This window comes from Drosophila eugracilis, unplaced genomic scaffold (genome assembly GCF_018153835.1).
Source record: "Drosophila eugracilis isolate 14026-0451.02 unplaced genomic scaffold, ASM1815383v1 contig_445, whole genome shotgun sequence".
NCBI lineage: Eukaryota > Metazoa > Arthropoda > Insecta > Diptera > Drosophilidae > Drosophila > Drosophila eugracilis.
The window spans coordinates 1,250,490-1,277,006 of record NW_024573311.1 but is presented as its reverse complement, the minus strand read 5'-3'; the positions used below and the strand labels follow the sequence as shown (position 1 = coordinate 1,277,006).

The 26,517-nt window shown below is 42.8% G+C and overlaps 2 protein-coding genes across 2 annotated transcripts; both read left to right on the top strand.

Annotated features, from left to right (window-relative positions):
* The first annotated feature begins 1,076 nt into the window (after positions 1-1,076).
* Positions 1,077-23,950, top strand: LOC108110736. The gene is given in 26 exon segments (XM_041819108.1): positions 1,077-1,213; positions 9,332-9,463; positions 9,576-10,315; positions 10,647-10,806; positions 10,870-11,113; positions 11,188-13,669; positions 13,671-13,730; positions 13,797-14,129; positions 14,200-14,421; positions 14,481-14,618; positions 14,620-14,840; positions 14,900-15,449; positions 15,451-15,912; positions 15,914-16,864; positions 16,933-17,091; positions 17,150-18,466; positions 18,468-18,697; positions 18,757-19,381; positions 19,436-21,295; positions 21,297-21,705; positions 21,767-21,936; positions 21,995-22,081; positions 22,141-22,700; positions 22,758-22,958; positions 23,020-23,710; positions 23,770-23,950. Coding segments are annotated over 25 exon segments (13,017 nt in total). The 5' UTR covers positions 1,077-1,213; positions 9,332-9,381; the 3' UTR covers positions 23,833-23,950.
* Positions 23,951-24,491: 541 nt separating this feature from the next.
* LOC108110638 (keratin, type I cytoskeletal 14) lies at positions 24,492-25,110 on the top strand. The gene is given in 3 exon segments (XM_017219738.2): positions 24,492-24,539; positions 24,603-25,064; positions 25,066-25,110. Coding segments are annotated over 3 exon segments (519 nt in total). The 5' UTR covers positions 24,492-24,527.
* The last annotated feature ends 1,407 nt before the right edge of the window (positions 25,111-26,517 follow it).

Sequence of the window (26,517 nt, the reverse complement as noted above, 5' to 3'; positions counted from 1 at the left end):
CAAGAGTCGGTGGAATAAATAATATAAAGTCCAAACTGATAAGCAAAATATCAGTGGGAGCAGCAGCATCAACAGCGAGACGGGGTTACAGTTGACAGTATGAAATCGAAATCAAATCAAAACAAAAGGGGAAATCAGTTGAGGCTTAGAGCGACCCGAAGATACCCTTTTAGTAAATCCGATTAATTAAGTGATTTTTTTATATATTTATTTTTGCAATCATGGAAGAACTCTTACATTCGGTAAGGGTATTCGTAGGACATATAGACCCCCTGCAAATCCTTTGAAATATGGCATGACCAAAGGCATTTATGTGGGAGACAAGCCAGCGGGAGCCCTTTTGGCCAGTCCGGTTCCGATAACATGAGCTGACAGCCATTAGAAATGGACTGCAGCGGTGTCTTTGATTGTGTTGGCATGCGTGTGATATACGCGCGACGCTTCCATTCATGTCCTGGTTTTGGTTTTTCCAACTCCACTTACTGTATTCCCACTTCCATTCATTCACCACGCATTCTGGAAAACTGAGAAGATGTTCAACGAAAAAAGACACAGCGAGCGTCAATCCTTATCTAATAGAAGGCCTGACATCATACACTCTTAAAAATAAAAATTCAGTTTGAAATTATTTCTTATAATTTTACAATTTTTAAAAGAACTTTTAATGTTATTTTTATGATAGAATATAGAAAATTTATCGTGGACAGCCGCAAAGTAGGCAATGTTTTTACCTTCCTGCCATTTTCTTGACATAAAATCAAGGAAAACTTCAAGGTAATAAAGGAATATAAAATATACAAAATGATAATATTAAAATTTAATTTTTCAGCCTTAACTTAAATGAAGACACTTTAATGTTTCTTAGTTCTTAATTATAAGTTAATGTTCCAAGCCTAACTTAACTTTATTTTCGAGTGCAATGCGGGGTTATAGGGCGTGTGTCCCAGTGTTTGTGTGGGTTGTCGATAGTCGGCTCAGCCCGAGAGCCTGCGAACGAACGAGCGGAAAACGAGCGGAGCATCAGCATCAGAATCAGAACCAGAATCCGTTGCCTCATTCGTGTTTGCCGCTTCGTGGGCAACGGACGCTTCCTCAGAACTCAACTCAAGTGGAGTGACGAGCTCGAGAACGGAAACGGAAACGAAACCGAGGCGAGGCAAAGAAAGAGCGAACAAGCCTGTTGAAGGTGTTTGGCGGCGCGTTCGAACCGGAAGTAAGGATAAATTCACCGTTTTCCCAACTTCGCTGGCACTTGTTTGCCATCCTGTTGCGCCGCCGCATTTTATTTCTTAGTTACTGCGTGTGTGTGAGTGGGTTAGGTGGGCTTTGCAAGTGTGTGTATGATTGCCTAACGTACCGGAAATAAGCTCGCAGCTCATTAATGTGTGCTGATTATTTGTGCAGAGCAATGTGCAGTGAAATGCGGCAAATTCAAATGGGGGAAAATGCGATTACGTTGCAGAACCCAAATGTAGCGGAAAATGTGGAAAAAAAATGCTGGAAAGTTTCTCAAAAAATAACCTCAAACTATGAAAATCGGTCCGCCACATGTCGCGTTGAAGGCTTTGAAATCGTTCGTTAAAATCGCATACGTGTGGATTTTAAAATCGGAATCAGTCTCGGACTCAGATAAGACTGGGTCAAAAGTTCAATACAAAAACCAGAAGGAATAGTTGTCGTCTAATCAAAGTCGGCTCTTATAAATAAAGTGTGTGAAGTGATAAGCAGCTGTCGGGGAAGAGCAGAGAAAAATCTCTCGATTCCAGACTGTCTTTCTTAGTTGTCTTGTGAAATGTTTTGCAGCGAAACTATAAGTTGACAGATTAAAAATGCCATTAAGTATATAATGTTAAATATAGTTAATACAATCATTAAAATATTAATTTAATGATTGATGTGTAAATAAGCTTCTTACTGGAGTATTTTCAATCATTCATTGTCTTTGCATTTATAAGTGAAATACAAGATTAATCTTTTTATAAACACAGACAAAAAAAGTGAGAAACGTGCGAATATTTTTAGCTGATAACTGTTAACTGATAAGAGATTCATTCTGGAAATCAGCTACAACTTCGAACGAAATGGATCCGCTTCCGCAGCTAAGTGAAATGAGATCACCTTTAATTAAATTAATTCATGAAATATAAATATATTTGGTTTTGAAACTAACATACAATAATAATAAAAAGCTTTCATTTTTCGAAATTTGTTTAACTTAAGTGCTGGTTTTAATACATTTTAAAACCTAAAAAAAGATATTTATTTATTGGTTAATATATATATTGGGCATGTTCCTTAAAAAGTACTTACCTTATCAAATTTATATACTTTTTAACGAGTTATTAAAGATTTCGTATTAGTAATGAAGACTAAAACAAAACCTTTACATCCTTGATTAAAGCGAAAACCATTTTATAAAGAAAAATTATACAAGATTACTAAAATCGTTAGCCATGTCATTGGAAGTCTTACCATGGAGGGCAGAATAATGATTATTTGTCGTATCCAATAAAGCAAAATAAAAAAAAATTAAATACAAAGAAAGAACTTTTAATTATTCTTAAAACGACGACTGTTTAGTCTAAAATTTTTATTATAAAAATAAATCATTCTCCAGTTAATGTTAGCTAATCTGATTCTGTTTCATCTATCCACAAAAACTCTTAGGGTAACATTTTTGCAGTCCTTTTCATGATTCCACCTTTTCCCCATAAATCCTTTAGTCTGCGTCAAGTGTGGAAAAGAACATTTTTACTCCTTAACACAATCCACAGGGATCTGCCCAGCCTTTGGCGCATTTATTGTTTTCCGCACAACATGTCGTACGCTCGCTGGCTGCTTTCCTGTGGAATCCCACACATGAAACACGAAGCAGTGGCAAGTGACAGATTCAGATTGTGGAGGTGAAAGGATTATGGCTTCGCCGAGGCACTCCAATGTCACCATGCCTGTCAACAGCTTCACGGGTAGCATTAACGAGGCCCCACTGTGCGGTTTTCTTTTAATTTCCTCAAGCGATCTGTCCACTTGTTGGTCGCCACTTAGCCCCAAGTCAGCCCAAAAATGTCGCTCCGACAGTTGACATCAATCTGCCAAGGTAGAAGGTGTGCAGAGGAGCAACTCCTGCATATGTCCTGGCCTTAAACATGATAAAGCACCAGGATTAATAGAGGTGAAGGAGGTAAAAAAAATAAAGCACTTGAAAATGGGAGAAACTCTGTCAAAATGAAGAGCACAAACTAGCTAGATATATGAGTGAAAATATACTTATTTAAGGCTTCATTATGACCCGCATAAATCCCATCTGGTATTATGACAGCCCTCCCCAGACTAGACGGCACCCTCGCAAAGTGGCCCAAATGGCTGAAGACCTCGAGAGCAACACGTGCATTCTGCTTTCAATTAGAGACCATATAAGAAGGCTGGCCAGGGAGACCGTTAAAAGGGAGCTTAGCCAGCTGGCTGACAAGGAAACTAGTTCCCTTTTGGGTTTCCTTCGTTTCCTCCTCGCGCCACTTGGCCATAATTTTTTTTAATTACAAAGCCATAAAAATTAAACGAACCAAAAGTGCGGCCACGACGACTGCAACTAAGAACTAAGTAGCCTAACGACAGGAGCCGCACGAGAGCAACAGGAACAACATTGCCAAACCAGGGGATAAAAAGGCAGCTGGGGCAACTGGAGAAACGGCAACGATTTAAGCCACATAAAACCAACAAACAGACAAACTGCCAGTTAAAGGAGAAACCCGCGGGAAGGGGAAGGAATCCTGTAGAGAAGCACTATTTACAGCCAACTGCCTGGCAACACCTTTAGCTTGAGAATGGGAATGAGAAACGCCTGCAGTTGACTACAAGTCACACAAATGGCATGGGGATATTTTTTTGTTCAACGTTTATACCAAATTTGCATAATAGTTCTACTTTCCGTTCACTGCAAATGTGCGGGAGAGCCAACTGGCATCAAAATCTAAGTGAGCATTTCCAAATTATGCAAATGTTTGCCAACTGAAAGTGAGCGTCACTCGTTTTCAGAGCGGCAGCATCCGTATCCACCGTACAACGGTGCGTATGCGTATTGATTTGAGCAGTTAGCTGGGGCAAAATTGAGTTATGGTATGATGCTAAGGTGTGGTTTTTACCCATAAACAAGTTTCTCCTCTTTACATATTTTTAACAGAAATTATTCCGAGGATTTTTCCGTTCAAAGGTTCTGAGAAAACTCAATTTGAATATTTCCCTTGAATATTGGTTAGAATTTCTTTCAAATATTTCTCTTAGTTTAAAAACAATAATTGAAGTTTAGTGAGGTTTTTCTTTTAGTTTGTCATTTGGGCCAATAATAAAGCTTTGTTTCTGTTCAAATATTTAACAATTTTCTATTCTTGACTTAGTTTACTTCTCCTTAATGTTCTTTTCATTAATATTCCCTCCTTTGGACATGGTATCACGTTTATTATCCCTTAACCCATCCAGACCCAAAGCAATTTGACAGGGACACATAGTTTCTGGCCTTTCAAAAGTTTTTCTCTTGAATACTCACACTAAAACCAACCCAATCCACTGCCTTTTCCTCCTTCATTTTACTCTTTTTCTCACCTGCCTTTGCAAGTTCTCAGTTTACAGCTGAAAATCACGCCTCTGGCAATTTTAATCTCGTTTATTAGCCATTTTTCAAGTGATACACATAATTTTCAATTTTCCAATTTCTCACCCAGCACACGAACAATTTCCACCTTCCTTTTTTCTGGCCATTGTTGCTCCACTTCCACTCCGTTTTTCCTCTTTCCTACCTTCCTTCAACCATTGTCTTTATCGAACATGAAAAAATGCATTGCATATTGTATGCACGTCGAATGAGGAAGCGATGAGAGGAGGAGGCTGGAGAGATGGGAAAGCACAAATACGACGCCCATTTGGAGGCCATTAGGGCCAGGATGGTATGGCCGGTCCAGTCGGCTGTGTGCAAAAACAAAGGCCAACAACAATAACAAGGAGCCTATGTCGAGCGGAGCGTGATGGCGCTAAAATGGCAACCAGGTGGCGGGAAGGTATCAAAAAACGATGGAGTTTATTGGATGGCAAACGACTATTTGATACTCAGTATTTAAATACTGTAAACGAATCTTTGGTAGCGTTAAACAATCTAAAATATTTGATAATGATTCTTTTATGTAAGCTTTAAGGTAAGGATCAGATTATGATGGGAGTAGGAAAAATTCTCATCGAACGGCTAGAACATAGACTTCAACTAAAAGATCATACCTTGGGAGTTTACTTACCTGAGGTATAAATATCCCCAGTGAAAGCCAAATAAAAGTCAGATCGCTACAGCCTCGTAGCCCTGAGCTCCCTTTATTTTTTAACCTTTTACGGCGGGAAGGGATATGGACTGCAAATGGAGGAATGTAGAGCGGGTACAAACTGCTCCATCTTTATGCAATGACTGCTTGCATCCGTTGTCATCGTTTCCTTTGTCCCATTTGTTGCTACTGCTTCCGGTGACGCTGCTGCATGCTGCACGCACTCAAAAATTTCAAAATTGAACGCAATGGTAATGGAGGAGATCTTTTTCTACTGCTCTCCCTCGGCTGGTTGACTTTTTTTCTAGCCATCTCCAATTTAGTTTGCAACTCCTCAAAGTTGATGTTTTCTTCGCTGCATGGGGAACTTTCTTTTCATACTTTGTTATTAGATTTGCATGCCGGCAGCTACGAGGATGACGACGACGACAAAGATGAGAATTTCCGCCTTACAATTCATGCGGAACATATGGATGTGAGTGCGTATGTGGCACGCGGCAACCCTTTGCTTCCTAACCCCTTTTTGGAAGGTGTTCCTCTGCTCTCCATCGCCGGAAAATTGTTGCAGCAAACGTAATTGCATTTACTTTGGAATTTATGTTAGTGCAAATTTTTCCTTTTACTTTATTCGCCTTTGTTGAGTTTGGAGTCAGGGGTTCAGAAGATCAAGACAAAATGCCAACAGAGAGAGACTCGGAACAAGGCAGGGCTCTATGATTTTCTTGAATAAAGGGTTAGAGTCACTGTTTCTTCTATTGATTGGTTATTAGTGAAAGTTGACTGGAAAATTCCAAGCTGTGATATGATCAAAACGATGAGTGGCAAATATTGGCTATTAAAGTAAGTTCGAAAGTTAATAAACAAAAACACCCTCATTATTATTATAAATTTATATAAAATGCTGAATTGCTTATTTTATTTATTTTTACTTTTGCCTACAATAAAGTTTTTACTATAATATTGATCTTATGAAAAACTTTATTGGCAAATCTAAAAATTCTTTTGCTAATATGAACTCCTAGTTAATTCAAAATATTTACAGCTCATTTCTCAATATCTTTATTAAAAGAATATTTTTAAGCCATCTACTCCAAAAAATAGTTATAAAGTTAATTTTTGTATATGTATAAAGCATATGCACAACTTTGCTTTTTCAAATCGACATTTCAGGTGTTCTTTTAACTCGCTAACAATCTGCTAAAGTTCTCCTTGTGCCCTTTCGCCTTCCCCAGAACTCACATCTCCGCACCTCTTTCTCTTCTTTCTCCAGAACTCGACTGCAACTTCACCTTCACTTGAAAATTGCATTTTTACCAAAATGTTTGCCTGGGAAATGTTCTATGAGAGGTGCCCAGGGAGTCGGGGAATAGGGGGTACTGGGAGGTGTGAGTGTGTGAGGAGGGAAATATGAAAACAAATGGCTCCTGAGTTTCTCTGGCTTTGGCCAAGTAATCGTAAGTTTTGTTTGCTTGGGAATCGCAATGGGTTTGGGGCCACCTAGTTCGGGTTGGAGTTTGAATTTATGTGCACTCTGCATTGTTATTCCTTCTCCTCCTTCTTTTTTGGGGGCTTTTGATTTTAAGGTCGTGCTGGATGCTGGATGCTGTATACAAGCTCAAAGGCTTAGCCCAAAAGTGCAGCAAAAATCATCAAAGAGCATGCCGCGAAAATCCCATTTCCATTATTATTATTCTTGCAAATCGTTGTCAAATTATATGTATGTGTATGTATCTTGGCAAACTCGATAGTTCTACTCCTATTCCGAATCCAGTTTCACGTCCTCGTTCGTCCGAGCAGCCGCGGAAGTTAAGCCGCTTATCGCTTATCAGCTTTGTCTGCTTTGCGGATAAAAACGGCAGCAGTTTTGGAGGCGTACACTGGAAGAAAATCATGCTTTACTGTATTAATAACTAAAAAAAAATAAATTTTCAAAAACCACACTGAAGATTTAGAATGTGATGTATCTTTAACGAACAGAAAAAGTTGCATATACATACCCTTATAAAGAATTAAAAAAAGTAAAAATAAAACCAAATTAAACACATACAACAATGAAATTTTAACACTCTCCTTATCTAAATTGTTCTCTGTGTAGCAGAGGAGGCGTGAAGTGACCTGCAGGGCGCGGTGCCCAGATTGAGGGTCGTGGGGTCGTCGCTGAAAGGGAGATAATAATACTGAAGTGGAATGGATGTGCAGGAGGAGCTTCTGGTTCGCTGCAGTGCATACAAACTAGTATTCTTCTTATTTTTCGTGGGGCACTGACTAGCTAATCTCAATGCATCGTGCGTGGAAAACCCTAATTGATAAGCTGCAGCGCTGCTAGACCAATTTTCGTTCATGATTCGTTTCGTTTAGGCAAATTTAAATTGAAAGCAGGGATTGAATTGAATTAAATGACTAACTTTAAGTTTAATGACCAACCTATATATCAAAATGTATTATAAGAAATGTGATAAAACCTTAAAAACGAGAAAAACAGAAAGAAGCCTGCTAAGAAAAGCAGTGATAAAACATAGAAGAAAGTGCAATTTGGCCCGATTGGCGTCAGCAGCGTGATTTGCAATCATTATTTACCAGAGCAGCCATCAGCAAACGCAATTCAATCTGTGACAGCCGCACACAAGGATTCCGACAGTTATCCTGCGGGTGAGGTGGGTGCTCGAAAGGAAGGGATGATGGTAGGGTGTCCTCGATGGAAATGAACGAATTGATGTACATGCCACGCTGGCCAAATCCAGAGCAGCAGCATAAGTTGGAGCAGGAGTCGAAGTGCAAAAAAGTGTTAAGTGCTCTCACTGTTTCTTGCAGCAATCATTGTCAGCAAGCAGCCAGAACCGCAATCAGACCGCAGGAACCGGAGAAGTATGGGCATGTGGGGCAGAGGTGTTGCCACGGATATTTTCTGGCTAGTTTCTTAGGCATTTTTTTTTAAAGCAAAAATCAAAATGTTTGTAATCATTTTACGAAAATGTTCTAAACTATGAAATATAATGTGTAAGAACACTTTCACAAACCTAAAGTTAGGTAATTTATTTTGGAAAACTGCATTGAATAAGTATAAGTTCTTAAAACTTTTATTTCGGTTTCCTACTAAAGAAGCTCAAAAATCTTTTCTTTTGCTATTTTGACCCAAAGAAACTGCTTATAAAGTTGTACACTTTGGACTTTTGATATTTTTTCTAAAGAATTATAAGTCGTTAGACTTGTTAACCGCTTGAATTCCTAACAAACTAAGATCTTATCCAAAAATTTGCTTAAAACCTAATTGCTTTCTCTATCTCCATTTGCCATCTCTGTTACCGAGGGTGCAGGATTTATATGCAGCTCTGAAGTTCAATACAGCAAAGTGCAAAGGGGCAAAACAAAAAAGATTTTACACTCTTTTTTTGTATTTTTTTTTGTTTTTGTGCTGCAGCTTTAAAATCAAATGCAAATGCAAACAACAGTTGGCATCAATCGAAGCTGTCGTGGAACGCCCCGCAGGATTTCTACTGCTGCCACCCCTCCAGTTTATTGCTGGAATTAATGATGGCAGAGGGTCTGAGACTACTCCTTGGGTCTTGGTTTTGTGTGTTTTATGTGGAATCAAGTGGAAATACAATTGATTTGCTTTGGCTTTGCATTTGGCTCCGCAGGGGGCTGTGTGGGCATAAGGCGTTTGCGTGTTATAATAATGGACGGATGACTCTGGCCGGGATATGTGAGGCTTCAAAGGAAATCGCACCCATTCCTGGCCAAAACGCACTTGAGTGAGAAATCATTTTGCGAATATTACAGAACTGTTCCTTTTGCTATTCCTGGAGTTTCTGCTGGTGTCAGCATGTCAAATGCTAGCACTCTGAAGTTAACTTAGTAGTTCCATCGTTTTGTCCAATCGATTGCAAAATTTATTTAATTAAAGGCCAAGAGTAGTCGAGGCATTGAACTGGCAGGGATGATTCTTAATGAAGTCACAGTTGAACAGGGATATCTTCGTCTTTCATGCTCACATTGCTTATCTGGATTTTTATATTCTTCTCTTGCAGGTTTCTACATGTAATCTTTCCCTTTCGGAGTAACGTTGATCGCCAAGGAGATGCCCATTATGGGCAAATTGAAGCCTCTAGCTGTCATTTGGCTGCTCCTGCTCATCGCACAGACTCAGGCACTGAGAGAAAGTAATTCAATTTAAATTTATATTTAACTTTCAACCTTATTTGCTAAACCTTAGGAAGGCTTTAGATATGTAATATATAAATAAATTACAAAAATATATCTCTTATTTCGTAGATCCCCTTAAGGACCCACACATCTGCGGACGTCCGCAATGTGATACTGAAAAATCCAAGTTTAATTACGACAGTAATAAACTATATAAATATGAATATACGGTGGCTGTGCGCACAGAGTTCGCCGGATCTGGCGACAACAGCTCCGACCTGCTGCTGAAGACCAACTTGGAGATATTTTTTCCGAAGCCCTGCGAGGGCTACTTAAGAATCGGCGATGCCAGACTGTTCGATAAATTGGACGAGGTCAGCGCCGACAGCAGTGATTCCTCTGGTGAGAAACCCAAGGAATACGACTACTATGATAGCCTGGACAACAATGAGCCCGAGACGGAGAACTATGAGAATATGCATCCCAAAAGCTCACAACTGAGCGTGGATCTTACTCAAAACCTACTGCGCTTCTCCTTCCATGACGGTTTCATCAGCGAAGTGTGTCCCCAGGAGCAAGAAACACCCTGGGTGCTCAATATCAAGAAGGGCATCCTGTCGGCTTTCCAGAACACTATGATGCGTTTTGATGTTGATTCCAACACAACGGAAACGGATGTGTCCGGTCAATGTCAGGTGCAATATGCCCTGGAGGACACCGACAGTGTTTATGTCAAGATTCGAAAGACGAAGGACATCAACACCTGCAGGCAGCGTTACGCCACCCATTCGGTGCTGCAGACTACTCCTTACACATTCCGCGATGACAAGACCATTTGGCCAATCCTTAAATCTCAGAGCTACTGCAATGTGAGTTAAATTTTGTTTATTTAGCGCTGGTTCCACTAGTACTTTTAATTCCTAGGAATTACAAAGATATAATATTCATTCTGAAGTTTAGGATCTTACTTTACGTCCGCGCTCCTCGAGTATCAAAATTTTACCCTGTAAAATGTACAGCTTAACAGAAACTTAACCTCAAGGATTTGCAGCTTAATATAGAATTATCATCAAGTGCTTACAGTTATCGATTCTTTTGCTTCGGCGTTGCCAGAGGCAGCGGGATCAGTTCACTATCTATCCCAACAATTATAATACGATTTTGTTTAACCAAATCAAATGGTACCTTTGCGGTTTCCAGCTGACCATTGATAACAATGTCTACCGCGAGATTAGTTGTCTGGAGACACATCTGCTGGTGCCTTTCTCCAACGTTAGTTCGGGTGCCCTAACTACCAGTAGCAGTAGCTTAAAGCTTAAGGGAGAGGATAATTACAGTGTTGGCGAGTTCTTAGAACAAAGTAAGTAATTTCAGAGGGATTATGAAGTAGATTATCGTATTAACTTGCTCTACTCTTCTGTAGATCCTGAGTTGGTAGACCAACGAGCCACCCTCATCTTCGATCATACTCCAGCGGTGAAGCCCTCGCACGATGAAATTAAGGCTGCTCGAGAGCTTTTGGTGCAGATGTGCGCTGTTGGCTTCCCAAATATCCAGCGAGAGTTCATCGATGTCTTCACTAACTTCCTGCAGACCTCCAAGAGCCTCGACTACAAAACTCTATCTGTGTTGCTCCAGCGGTCTGCCAGTACCTGTGAACAGGGCAAGTGAGTAAACGGATCAGAACTATAGTTTGGATAATGAATTATTGATTTATTAAATTATTTCTTAATTTCATTAGAAACCACGTCTTGGAATCCTTACCCTACATCCGTAGCACAGCCTCGTATAAAGTAATGCGGGATCAGATCGTCAACGAAAAGGTATCTAAGGATATGGCTCACAGCTGGATGACTACCATGTCGTTTATTACACGTCCCGATGAAGAGACCCTGGAAACCTTCTTCTCGATCCTCGAATACGCCAAGAACAGACTCGACCCTGAGTACACGTTGGGAGCCACTGCTGTGGTGCACAGCTTTTGCAGACACACCGAAGTCTGCGAGGAGAACCTCCGAGTGCAACAGATCATCAATCTTTTGGAAACTGAATTCCTAAGTTTGTACAACAACTTCAAGGGAGAACGTCGCACCCGCGAGCGTATGGTGATTTTGCTCAAAGGATTAGGTAACATTGGAGTGGTGTCGGATGCTTTTGCAGAACAACTACAATGGATTATTCGGGAGGACGAAATCTCGATCGATATTCGACTACAAGGTATTTTAGCTTTCCGACGGGTGGACTGTCTACGATACCGAAACTTCTTCCTGGAGAGCTATTCGAACTACACTCTGAATTCGGAGCTACGTATATACAGTTACTTGCAGGCGATGAGGTGTCCTGATTATATATCTATTGGTACCATAAAATCGGTGCTGGAACATGAGCAAATCAATCAAGTTGGATCATTCGTATGGTCGCATCTCACTAACCTGGCAAAGTCTAATTCCCCTGTACGTATTGAGGCTCAGGGTTTGCTACTAAATGATGAGCTGTCGGAACGCTTCAAAATGGATATTCGCAAGTTCTCGAGGAACTATGAGCACAGTTTGTTCTTCGACGAGTATAATTTCGGCACCACCACTGATGCGAATGTCATCTTTGGCACGGACTCCTACTTGCCTCGAATTGCCAGTCTTAACTTCACATCCGATCTCTTTGGTCAGTCAGTGAACTTCTTTGAGCTCACGGCCCGCGCTGAAGGACTGGAGGAATTGGCAGCTAATGCCTTTAGCCCCAAGGGTCCTTTGAGCGGCGAGCTGCTGCGCAAGAAGCTCTCCTTCCTCAACCGTTGGCTGGGTAACGAAAGTGCCGAGGAAGATGATACCCTTGAAAACCTTCTAAGTCTAGATAATCTGCGACTTAAGAGGAAAGCCCAGCAATCTGTTCAAGCCCATGAGGAGGTGGAGGACGAGGATTACGACTTCGAGGAGTCTTTAGAAGGAACTAAGCGTCATAAGCGGGATGTCAGTTCTGACCGCAAACAGGAGATTGAACGCAGCGTGGACAGTCTTGGTTACAAACTTAAGTACGACTACAATAATCCACGGGCACAGTTTGGACTACGGATCTTTGGCAACGATCTACGCTATTACAATGTAGAGTCTATGTTGGAGGTTATGGGCTTGGCCGCCAAATACAATCCGTTCCAGCAAGCTAAGAACGTGCTCTCCGGCAAAGAGTTCAAGCATACAAAGTCGCAAGTCTTTCTGGATGCGTCTTATACTGTGCCTCTGGCAGTCGGACTTCCATTAGCGATTCATGCCTTTGGAGCTTCTTCAGTGGATCTTCGTATCAGTGGAAACCTCGATGAGATGGATCCGCCCACCGATTGGCACTTTGATGTCCAAGGAAGGTTCAAGCCGTCGGTGTCCGTAGATGTGATCACCACAATGCAAACGGACATGTTTTGGGATCAATCGGGCATCAAGGTCAAGAGCAATCTGTACTCGAACTCGGAGTTAGTAGCCAAACTTAAGGTGCGTGGACGCAATCTGGTCTCCTTCTCCTTCGATCTTCCCCAGGATCAGAATGAGATTTTCAGTGTCCGATCTGAGCTGTTGGTAAAAAAGCGAGACGAGGAGCTCCCCCAGGCGGGTATTGCCAAACGGAGTGCGAACTCCACCTGCACGTGGCCCGTTCTCGATCAGGCTATTGGACTGCAGATGTGTTCCCACTACAGTGTCCCCGATCTGAGTAATTCCACCGAAATTTACCCAAGCCTTTTGCTAGCAGGGCCTCTGAACTTTAGCTTGATCCTTAAGAAATCCGATTTAACTGCCAAGAAGTACGTGTTTGAGTACAAGTGGGATCAGCAGGATGAAGACAACAACTTCTCGTTGGTGTTTACCACGCCAGGCTCAAAGGTTCCGCGAGTTCTGGTTGCAAATGTGACTAAGGTGCCCGATGCCTTTAATGCATCCGTGGCTTTTGCTAATGGACCTAACCGCGTATCCGCTGGATGCAGTTTTGACGGAAACCCAGATTTCCGACGCTTGGATGTTTATCTAGATACGAATGGCAATCGATCCCTAGACCTTGGCATGGAACTGCGAAGACATCAGGACTTTACTGCCTGGATATACAATCCTCGCATGCTGCTAGCCATTAATGGTGTCAACATAACCGGACTGGCAGGTACTGTGAAGGTAAACGAAAAGAACGGCATCAAGCAACACGACGTGGATCTCTCCTTTGAGACTAAGAAGTTGCAGGCTGTGATTAAAGGGCAACGTTGTACAGAGTGAGATAACCACCTCTACCAACATGACCATCAAGTACAGGGTTAGTATCTGCATTTATTTCTCAATTTAATTTTTTTTTTTAAAGATTTTCCACTTTTGATTTTAGTTCCAAGCAAATAAGATCGAGGAGATCAACTTTGCCGGAAAGCTTGTAAATAATGGCGATAAAACGAAGACTGAGTATCGGGGTAACATGAAACTCCAGACATCTGCATATCCCAAGCTAAACTTTGCATCGGATGCAACTTGGCTCAGTCTACAGGGCCACACAGAAGGCATGATCACTTACAACAATGCCCCCGATTACGTTAATCCCAATTATACGAGTCTGCTTCGCTTGGTCTTTGCTCGATCCCATTCGGAGGACACTATCTTGGAGGGCTCTCGGACAAGAGCCAGTCTTGAACTGAAGCTGCCAAGATCAAAGATTGACTACCGCATCTCAGGTTAAGTGAGTTTATATTCTTAATAGTTTTTATATTTAATATTATAATTAAATTTTTTTTTACAATATTAAAAGGCATGAAGAACGCAGCAAGAATGGAACTGAGCACAATGTGATTGTGGGACTGAAGTACGCTCCTGAGAAGGAGATCACCGGCCTGTTTTCCGTGCATTTGCCGAGGAGGAATCTGTTTGCCATTGACGCCTACATGAACGTGACTGTTCCAGAGTTCAACTCGTGTACTGGCAGCCTAAAAATAAACGAGAAGGCCACTAAGGATTACATCGTATGGATCAGATTTTTAGTCAGTTGGTCTATGTTATATTTTATCTTAAATCCTTCTAGATCTTCATCAATGGTTCCTGGTTTACTGGTCACTCAGTCGCGATCAAGGCTAACTACAAGGACCGCAGCTCCCGAGTTCAGGCCCTACACCACCTTAAGATGATTGTGGAAAGTCCGTCTTTCAATACAACCTCCCTCAAATATTGTGTATCGTCGAAATCAGTTACTGATCTTCTATGATCTTCAGGCCAAGTATGGCAAGGATCCCTATGGCGTGACAATACAATATGCAGCCAATGCCCACAATCGAAACTCCAATGCGGAGGTGAGATTCAAGGTCAAGGAACGTGATTACTGGCTCAACGCCAAATTGTTGTCAGAGCAGCCGAAGCTCCTCCAGCTAGAACTTCACATAGATAAGTAAGACTTAATTATGACTGAGAAAATGTCAAACGTTAATTTCTCTCATATACCATTAGAATCCGTGATGTCCATATTAAAGTTGGTCTGCTGAATGTGGATAGGCGTAAGGAGCTCTCACTAGAACTCAAGTGGGATGCTAATCGCGATCCCAGCCAGCGATTGGGTCTGCTTGCGGAATACAATAGACCTGGATCAAAGGAGTATGATGGAAATTTGATGATCACCTATCCGGAGCGCACTATCAACTTTGGCTTTAAGTCTTACACCGGAGGACCGAAATACTTTGGCAAGGCTCACGCCTCCTGGAGCATCACCGAGGTGATCGAATTCGATTATGATGCGGGCATTCTTCCCGGACAATCGCTCCACAACTGGGTAAATGCTGAGCTGCGGACTCCTTTTGATGGCTGGCGCACCAACAGCCTTCATGCCGAAATCTATAACCTGAACAACTTGATCCTAGTAAACTCGTCGCTCTTCTGGGCAGATGATCAGAAGCTGCAGGTGGGCTACAGGAGCGACTACGACATCAATGATCAGTTGACCAGCTATGATGTTCGCTTCGGTATCAACAGTACAATCAAGGATATACCTACGATCAATGTAAAAGGTTGTGCATTGGCAAAATGACAAGAAGGTGGACACGGAGCTATATCTGGGATACAGTGGACAGAACGATACCTTCAACACTTATAGCATAGACTCCAGTTGGGAAATTGAGAAGAATCAGCGTTACCACAATGTTTCCGGCTTAGTGCACTTGGTTAGTCCTTTCAAGGGCTACGAGAAGGGCGGTTTGGTAGCCCAATTCTCACTGGGCGATCAAAAGAAGGTCAGCGGAGCAGCTTCTCTTAACTTTGATATCCGAGAATTCACTTTGACCATGGACGGTTATGTCAAGAAGCTTACGGATAATATGCTAACTATTAACATTACTACTCCACTGGAGAAATTCCGAACTATCAACGCTCGCTTTGGGCTAAACGAGAAGAAACGTCATGCGGTGGCTGAGGTCAGATCTCCTACGGCAGCTCTCGGAGTGGAGGCTTTGGCTGACGTTAAGAATCTTCTTAAACTTCGACGTCAAGTTTAGCTTGGCCACGCCCATCGAGAGCTTCCAACAGGCGGCCATATTCGCGCTATTCAATCCCGAGCGTGTGGACATGCGCGGTTTGTGGAATAATGTAACATTGGGCTTTACGGGTGTTTGGCACATGCAAAATATAACCGACTTTGAGTACTCCTATGTCGTGTTCACCCCACTCGCTGGCTTCGAGAAGAACGGATTCATTGTCCAACTGCTGAAGAGGGATGAGTTCGTCTTCCAGTTACACGGAAAGCTTTCCAACTATAAACTGGGTGTCATGATCAATGGAAAACCAAAGTCGGACTTGGTCAATAAGCTGGGCAGCAACAAAATGGCATTGGAGATGCTGTACGATGAAGACTTTAAGCCACTGAATGTTGCAACGGATTATAAACCAGATCCAGATGAGGAGTACTTCTCATATTTCACGGACTTCGAGATCGATACTCTTGTATGGCCCACTATTGTTGGTAATGTGGACATTCAGGAAATCATTGACTTCTACCTGGTTGTGGGTCATATGGAGTTGCCACAAGGAAATGTGGAGTTCAAGGATCGCCTACACTTCCCGGACTACATTAATGTACACAATCTTTTGACCGTGTCAACACCGTTTGCTGTGGCTAAGGACATAAAGTCGATTGTAGAGTACCACATCGATCTGCATTTCAATTCATTCTATGAACGCATCAAGTTTACAGTCAACGATGCTAAGGATCAGAAGAAGGAACTGGGTTTTGAATTTAACTACACCACACTGCAGGACAATGTGAAACCCAAGGCACATGATGTCCAGCTTAAGCTAATCACACCCTACGAATTGCTCAATCAAATTGACATTCATGGACGTTTAGAAGTGGACGAAAATGCCTATAAGGGCAATATCAGCGCGCTTACAGCCCATACATATATATCTATGGCGGCCTCCGTAGAGGTAAGTACATTGTCATTTAATATGACATCTTAGGAATTGTTTAATAAATCTCTATCTATGCTTTCCAGAACGAAGATAACTTCTTGGAAACATCAGTGGGTATTCTGCTGGAAACGGACGTTATTCCTCATTATGCCTGCCTGGTGTACTTTAAGAAAGACTCCTCAGCTGTGGATAACGTCATAGATATTCGCTTCGAGGTCACCGACAATGGAACACTTAACCAGGTAATATCCAAAATCTATATAATATTTTAATAAAATATTAATCGCATTATCCAAACAGCTTCAAATTTCTACAGACTGGCATACCGATCAAGCATACATTGTCAATGCCAATGGTAAGATACGAACTACAATGCTGCCCCTCCAGTTGGCGTCCACCTCCATCCTGGTCACTCAGAGTCAAAATCCTCAGCTGAACTTTGATCTTAGCTTCCTGAGTCAAGATGGCCAGAGCATATCTTACGGAACGCGTGCTAACAAAAAGAAAGAAGTCTTCAACATTGAGGTGTGGACTCCACTGAAAAACTTCCGAAATATTTCCATGCATGGAACAGTGGTTAAGAACCCACGTGACCCTGAACGCTATGATGTTTCAGGGTTCCTGTACAGGAATATGGCTACATATGGCGTTGCAGGAGTTATTCGCATGTCCAATAGACTGCCCATTGATGCCACTTTAAGGGTACAGCCTAAGGCTGGAGGGCGAGATGGTGTAATTGAGTTGAACATCCATGAGAAGGGACCAAAGAAGATTGGCTTTTCCTTTAGTGCTATTGAGGATGGAAAAATGTGCCAGATCTCAGGAGGTTTTAGTGCCAGCGAAAGCAATGGAGCTATGGACTTCTCAATTCTTGTGGAAAGTACGGAGCCAGAAATTGCCCGCATCAACTTCAATGGTAACCTGAAGCCGAGCTCGAAGGGCTCCTATGTGGGTGACCTGAGCTTGGAAACTCCTTGGAAGAATCTTGGCATCGATTCGGTGCATCTACACTCGGATGTGGACATTGACAGTAAAGCAGGCAATATGGTTGGCGAGTATAAGATCGGTCAGTACATTGGACGCGGTAGTTGCATGTGGTCTTGGATTCTTGGCGAAAATCTACAGCTGGTGCTAGAGAGCTACATAGAGAGACCAAGCTCTAGGCCAAGAATCGTCCATGCCAGTGCCAAGTATTTCAATCCGGGACAAAACTTTACTCAGCTGCAGACGAGTGGTCGCCTGAGTGTGGACTCTAAATGGAACCTTGATGTAAATGGCAGTGCGCAATACAAATCTGTTGATGATTTCAACTTTAAGGTGATCACCGAGTTGCCCTTACCTGTTGGAGATCGCCATCAGCTGAGTGCCAACTACCAAGGAAACGTGATTAGCAAGCAGTTTATCAACCCTGACTTTGTTCTCGAGACCAGCTACCAGGGCTTGGAGGCTGAAAACAAGCTTCTATCTCGTTTTTCCTACCGAAATGTTACCAATAACCTGAAGGGCTTGGGCCACTTCGAATGGGGAAAACTAAAGAGTCTATCTGTGGTGGAGGGAGATTTCGAGTTACTAAAGAAGTCAGGAGCCCGCCGAGAGTTCTTTGCGAAGATGATCACCCCCAAAGTTCAAAGATGAGCACACATTCGCCGTTTCTGGACATTATGATAAGGAAAATACGGACTACCACAAGGTGGTGTGTGCCTTGGACTATCCTGCCAGTCGTCGCATAACCGATCTGGATGTATCTTTCAATTCGCTGAGCAACATGCATGGAGTCTTCAACAGTTCATTACCATCCTTCCTCAATGTTAGTTGGTTCAAGACTGACTTTGAGTTCACCACCAAAAAGTGAGTTTTTTTTATTTTAAAGTAAATAGACCTAATACTAAATATATTCCGTCTCACAGTGGAAAGAGCTATCGCTACTGCCGCTGCTTTTGGCCTGAGGATTCCGCCTACTTCAAGTTGAACAGCAACTACGAGAGCGACGCCAACAATGTTAACCACAACCTAAATGGCAATGTGGAGATAGAAGTTCCCTTGACCACTCGTCATCGGGCGGATATGGTTTATAGCCTGCAGAAGCGACGCAATCAGGATGCTGGAAATGTCAAGGTCGTGTACAATGAGAAGCAGGTTCTTGATGGCAAGTATAAGCGAGTAGAGCAGCAGAAACATCCGATATACAAGGAAACCACGGACATTACGCTGGAAAACGAGGTAAAACCTCTTGGAATTCATTATGTTAGCACCAGAGATTCCAGTGATCCGGCGGGTACCCAGGACGTGAAACACTTTGAGGTTTACGAGCTGAGAAACACAAAGAACTTCAACTTGACCGCAGAGCTACATTCAAGGGCCACTGTCAATGCCCAGGACTTTAAGGTGGTAGCTATTCATCCAAACCGTGCCGTGGTGCTGAGCACCAAATATGAGGACGTCAGCCCCGAAGTGGTGAGGCAGCACACCAAGTTGGAGTTATCGGAGACAGCCTGGATTGGATACAATCTAGAGTTGGGTAACTTCAGCAGGGTAAGTAGATAACTAGCCGTAATTATAATACCTACTAATTTCTTAACCATTAAGGTTGGCAACGAATCTCAGAGCTTCGCCTTGGAAATTTTCTATCCAAAACGCAATCTCTCCTCATCAGGCCAGTACTACATGACGGACAGCGACTTCAACTCTGACCTGACCTTCCAATGGTTGGGAGGAAACTACGACCAACAGCCAAAGACTATACACAGCAATCTGCAATGGAAGGCGGAACCTTTGAGACGTGGAGATCGAGAGCATCGTACTATTGCCCTGACAGTGGCACATCCTCTCCTGGAAAAGGACATTAACTGCAAGGCGACCTACTATCGTGGGCTGCGGGATTTGTTAAGGACACACGTGACCATCGACTATTCGCAATATCCTGAGCAACTAATTGAGCTGGGTGCTCTGTTGACTGATAGGTACAATGAACTGGGACATACCAACTACACCTTCCAAGTGTATGGAAAACATCAGGCTTCTGAGCTAGATGTACAGTTGAATGGCACCCTGGCGGCCAAGAACTCATACTATAAGACGGAGTCCACAGCACACTATAAACGTGATATATTCCCTGCCAGATACGGCAAGTTCCTGGCCCTGCTCGATGTCAATAAGCGGGAAGTGGAGTACGAACGTCAGTCGCCATTCCACACGGTGCGACTTCACCTTCTGCCTACTATCCAGTATCCGATTTACGGATTAAACGCCACAATTTGGGATACTCCTGACACCAACCACTCGGGTTACATATACGCAGATCTTCTAGAGCGGTATGCTCGCATGGATTTCAATTTGACCGAGGACTCTAGTCAGAATTTGCAAATGGTGGGATATATCCCGGATTCACGAAGTGCATTCCTGGATATCTGGCGAAACTACGAGGAGATCCGTGTGATCGACGTTAGTTCATATCTGAAGATGAATCATTCTCGGCTTATTACTGGTCGCTTCCACTGGCGTCCATCCATCCGGCAAGAAGTTCGCGAGAAGATCCAATCCGTGGGTAAATCAGTCTACAGCTCCTTCTCGGAGGGAATTGACTTTTGGATCAAGTCTATCTACACGGAAACCACAGAATCAATGGGTGTTGTATGGAGCACAGCCAAGGAGTACAATAGAGATTTCATTGATGACATTGGCCAGCTTAGCGTGCTAGAGGAAGACCTCGCTGATTTAAGATTGTTTGTTAATCAATCTTATGAGGCCAATGACTTCTACATTAAGAACGTGGTTAATTTCACTTTAACTATCCTGGATGAGCTTGCCATTAGGGATCACATCGAGTCTCTGCCCAAGATATTCTCAGAACTGTGGCAGGCAATGGGAGATTCCGGAAAAGCTCTCCGCAACAGCATCGTGTGGCTGATTGATACTGTAAAGACCACATATAACAACCTGCTTGATGCAGTGGCACGATTTTTCCATGGTGAAAGTCTTGCCTATATATCTGGTCTACTGGAGAAGGGCATTGCGAAATATGATAGCTTTGTCAAGGATTTACACATTAAGTTTATCAAGTACATTGAAAACCTGTGGCACAAGACCTGGTCTTTGGCAGAAAATCAGTGGAAGGCAGTCCTGAAGCGATTTGAGCCTCATCTCTTCAAAATGATTAGCTTCATAGAGACAACAGCCTGGAATCTCAGCAAGGAAGTATTTGATTTCATATACAAGCGAACCAATGAACTGGCGGAATCTCCGTACTTCAACAAGGTCTCTAGTTTTACGGCTGATGCGGAGCGTCTTTACCGGGACTTCAAGGCCAACGATGCGATTACCAACATTAAGAAGTATTCTACACTCGCCTGGAATTTCATTAAGGAAAAGTACTTTAAACTGGTACCCTTCGGTGCAGAATTGAATGAAGTTCTTACCGAAATATTGGAGGAAATTAAGCAGCTTGAGAAAAATCGATCAAGTTCAGATAATGGTTCAGAAATACTATGAAATTGTGGCGAAGGTTGATTGGGTGGCAGACGAACTGCAGCTAGAGCATCGCCTACATCAGGTTTACGGACTACTGAGGAACAAGTTCCGCAACTATGCCATGAATGCCTTGGAAACAGCCGACATGTACAGGGAGGCCAAGACCAAGTTTGTTTTTGATCCGGAGGTGGGTATTATCGACCTTGAACAGAAGTTACCCATGTCCTGGCACGCATTCAACGAGACGCCCAAGTTCGAGGAGATTCCCGAGTACCAGGTGCTGGCCAAGGCCCAGAGTTTCTTTAGTGAAACCAACTCTTCGATCGTCATGAAGCTTTACAATATGCGTACTCATCTGGATCCGAAGACCTGGCTACCTCCGTACTACTGTAAGTTAATATAAGGTTAAACATCAACATATTTAAATTATGGTTTTATTTTATTTTATAGCTCGCGCCTTGCTCATCGACTCCCGGCATTACATGACCTTTGATCAGCGCTACGTGGGCTTGAACCTCAACTTTGACGAGTTCGGAAATGGAAGACCTAATTCCCAGTGCAGCTATCTGCTGGCCCACGATTTCTTCAAACGAAACTTTACTTTACTTTTGGAGCCAGCGGTGGGTATTTAACATAATTAATTTATTTTAATACCTTCCTAAATCCATTTACTTATAGAGCAAATCCCTGGCTGGCCAAGGACTAACCCGAAAGCTGAGCTTCATTGCCAATAATCAGCTAATTGAAATCGACTTAGGAACAGATGTAAGTTAACTTAACTATTATTTGTTGTATAGTTTTCCATATCTAATTGTTATTTATAGCATATAACCATCAATGGCAATCCGCAACCCATTCTGCCTCTCAAACTGGGAGCTGTGAATATCCACCGTGACTTGGATGTACTCTCCATCACCTCTGACACCGAGTTCAGCTTGCACTGCAATGTGCAGTTTGATCTTTGTTGGTTCGAGGTGAGTGGATGGTACTTTGCCAGAACAGCAGGATTGCTGGGAACCCTGAACAACGAACCATCCGACGAGTACACCATGTCTAACAGCGTAATCTCTAATGAGACACAGCAATTTACGGATTCATGGAGCCTGAAGCAGTGCAAGCAAACTAAGTTGGCCCAGACTAAACCGATAAGCAAGGAAGTCAGTGATACTTGCACCAGCTTCTTCCGAACTGGCATTCTGGCTCCCTGCAGTGCCGTGCTTGATCCCAATCCCTTCTATGAAATGTGTCTGGATTTGGGCATGAAATCGCCACCAATTCGAAAGGGACATCCGGCTGTCAAGGGAGCTTGTGCAGCAGCATTGGCTTACATCGAAGCCTGTACAGCTTTAAAGGTTCCCATGCGGGTGCCGTCTCAGTGTGTCTTGTAAGTCATTAAAAAACTTAAAGATAAGTTCCACTATTTCATTTACAACTATTATAGCTGCGAAATATCGAATGGTTCCTATGTACCAGAGGGCACCTTTTTGGAGCTTTCAGGCCCTGAGATTCCACGAAGCAGCGATGTGGTCTTTATAGTAGAAGCCAAGGATTGCAATGCCAATCTCATCACCTCCAAAAGCATCATGACAGTGGTCAGCAGCATTGAAGAACAGCTGCAAGCTGCTAAGCTGACCAATAATCGGTGAGTAACCTTTAAGAATCCTTTTATAAGTTAAACCCAATCCAAATTTTTACATTCATAGTTATGCTGTTGTGGCCTTTGGAGGAGTTTCGCCATACGACAAACCTAGGAGTGTTATTTACGAACACAATGAATTCACCTCCAAGCCGGATCAGCTAGCGAACTATTTTGGCCACATCAGTACCGGAAATGGTAGCAGCAACGATATCCTAATGGCCATTTCCGCTGCTGCCAAACTGAACTTCCGTCCGGGAGTTTCAAAGACCTTTATTCTCCTATCCTGCAGCAAGTGTGCAGCCAAGGATATGCGTTTCGACTACACCTCTATCCTGCAATACATGTTGGAGGAGGGCATCAATCTTCACGTCCTGGCAGATACAGAATTCGATTTTGAGCGAAACAAAAAGCTGCGTCACTTCTTCGGTTTGGACAGTAAGCTGGTTTACTCGAAGCGTTTCCCAGAGGGAGATGCAGATACCCGCAATACCACCCACATCCCGAAGAGCAATTTGGGAATCTGCACAACGCTTGCAGTGGAGACACAGGGATCTGTGTTCAGTGCCCGCAAGCTGCAGCCGGAGCGAAAGTATCCCATCAAGCGATTTGCCACCATTTTCGCTAAACGAGTCGCCTCCAGCGCCACGCCCATCCATAGTCAGACCTGCGAGTGCTCCGCCCACAATACGGGAGTCTCGTACATGGCCTGCTCACCTCAGGCTCTGCCAGAGGAGAAGTACGATCTGGATGACTATGTAAGATTGGATTATTAAGCAATTCCTGAATATTTCAATTGATTTCTTTAATTTTTCAGGACTCCTTCAACAACTGGGACTGGGGAGATGAACCGGAGGGTGACGCCAATGTAATGTCATAGTTCTTAGTGCTCCGCAATTAGTTAGCTAGTTCAGTTATGTCCCTGCAGAATGTAAGGTTTTTCTAATGCATAACCGACAGGCATATTTTGTAAAAATAAATCAACATATAAAGCCAAAGTGAAGTTGCATTTAGTGTCATAATTTCCAATCGAGATCTGCCCCAAAGTTAACGAACGCCACGCCCGACCAGTTTTCAGCTTCCTATTCATTGTTTGCGCCAATCTCGGTAGCTGATTAAAAGTTGTCCGACCGCCTGCGGCAGCAACAGCGGTAAGCGTTGCATGTTGCATGTTTCAAGTGGTCCATTTGGGTGACTATCACTTTTGCAGCTGCAACGGCCACGGCCACGGTTGACGGAAACGGCGGCAGAACTCAAGTACGTGTAACAACCTTAACCCTAAAGCGAGCCGAGATGGAATGGACCATGTCCGCTCACTCGAACCACTTGATACCCAGTTGAACCCAATTTGTTGATATAACATTTCCCTGGAAAAGCGCACAATGGAAATTATGCGAACCGAGTGGTAATGCAATACTTTCTATTTCAATACTATGGTTACATCAACTGGCCGTCCTAGGCCCAATTGCGAATCTTTCACTTTTGGGCCGGCTATAAAAACGAGCGGACAGATGGCAACCATTCGCATTGCTACAGAGAGATTTGGCGAGGTAGCCAGTAACGGACATTAACAAAATGTGGAGATTTGTAAGTTCAGGCAGAGAATGAAGGAATCTCTTATCCCAAATTGATTTCTGGAATCCTTTCTAGATACTAATTTGCAGTATTCAGCTGATTTGCGCTTCGGAGCACAGTGGTGAAGGATATGGAGAAGGTTATGGATATGGTGGAAGCGGAGGAGGTGGCGGTGGTTCAGGAGGTAGCGGCGGAGGAGGTGATGGTCACTTCCATCACCACACACCCACCACATATTCGGAGATCTCAAAGCATGTACCGGTGCATGTGATCGAGAAGGTTCCACTGCCCATTCCCCATCCAGTGGCCGTCCAGGTGCCCAATGTAATCAGGTTGCAAATTCCGGAACCATATGCCGTTCACGTTCCAGTTCAGCAGGAGATCCAAGTGCCGATCTACAAAATAGTGCCCGAAGTAACCGAACGAAAGATCCCCTACACCGTGGAAAAGCCATATCCCGTGGAGGTCGAGAAACCATATCCGGTCGAGGTGATTAAGCAGATAAAGATTCCGGTGCCTAAGCCCTATCCTGTTCCTATTAACCATCTATAAGCATGTCCTGCAGAAGGAGCACGGCTGGTAATGACGGTAGCCTTAGGTTTGTTAGTTTTTTGATGCCAGCTCTAGATCCGAGAGTATTATCTTACGAGGTTATTGAGTGATTAAATATAATATTTAAGATAAAATGGACCTTTTTAGGGAGAGTTTAATTTAATAACATTTTCTACACACTAAATGAACTAAAATATTGTGTCGAAAAAGGTTGTCTTCCTTCACTGAGTTCCTTCCTAAGCTTAAAATGTTCTAAATGGGAAAAGTAGATAAATGCAAGTTAAATGTAAACATCAAACTTCTGAAAAGCGGTAGGAAAACTGGAAAAGCTTATGAGAACTTTTCCTCGTCAATGCTAGATTCCAGAACAGTCCAACGCAAAGCTTTTTTTGAGCTGTATAATGGCGGCAAAGTGCGTATACACACTCTCAAGCCACACACACACACACATTATCACAACTGACATACATAGCCCACAGGTTCGTTAAACTTTTCCGAATTGATTGACACTGTGTGGGAAAGTGTAGGGCAGGTTTTCCTCAAACCGATGACGTGCGCACACTCCACAATCCCACACCCATTTAAGAACCTTCTCATCCGGTCAGGTGTTGCTTGGTCTTATATCCTGTATGTCCTTGGAGGAGGTAAACATTGATTCCGATGAGCGGGAACTTTTCCGCGATTGTCAATGATTTCCATTTGTTGCACGCTCCCAGTAAAGCCATTTCTATTCCAGTAATTCTTGCCATTTCGTTTAGCAGTCAGTGAGTCAGTCAGCCATTCAGTCAGTCAATCAAGCGCAGCTGCCGCAAATTATTTATGCACAACTTGTAGCTCCACACGCATTGGCCTGGTGAGCAAAATGTATCCAAAGGATGTGCCTGCGACTCCCATATATGTATATATATATAGTATGCCACAATGTGTTTGCCTACGTGTCGGGAACTTTAATTTCATTTACATTCACATTCACACAGAGACTCACACATGCTAGAATAGTTTATCCATTTGTTCTTCTTCAAATCTTAACTTTACTTCCATTTTTAGACAACTTGCCAAGTTTTGTTTTAGCGGAAGCAAAGTAAATGAAAAGTAATAGAAATTGCTCGAGTGCCTGCATACATTATTCAACGTAAAATCAGCAGAAAAAACTTTTTTCGTAATTAAATTCAGCCACACCCAACGAACCTTTGTACGTTTTCATTTTCATTTTCATTTTCCGATGGGTCAGGTTCGGGTTCAGGTGTGGGGGCGGGCATTTAATTAATTATGAAAATATTTTAAATGATTCGCCTGAATGGATAAACTTTGTTTTCAACCACCAGCAAATGGTCCAAATTCAATTGTTGATTTATGCTCTTTGTGTTCAGTGTGCAGATTGCCATTCGCTTCATTCATCAATTCATTTGGAAAATTTGGTAATTGCACAAACTGATGA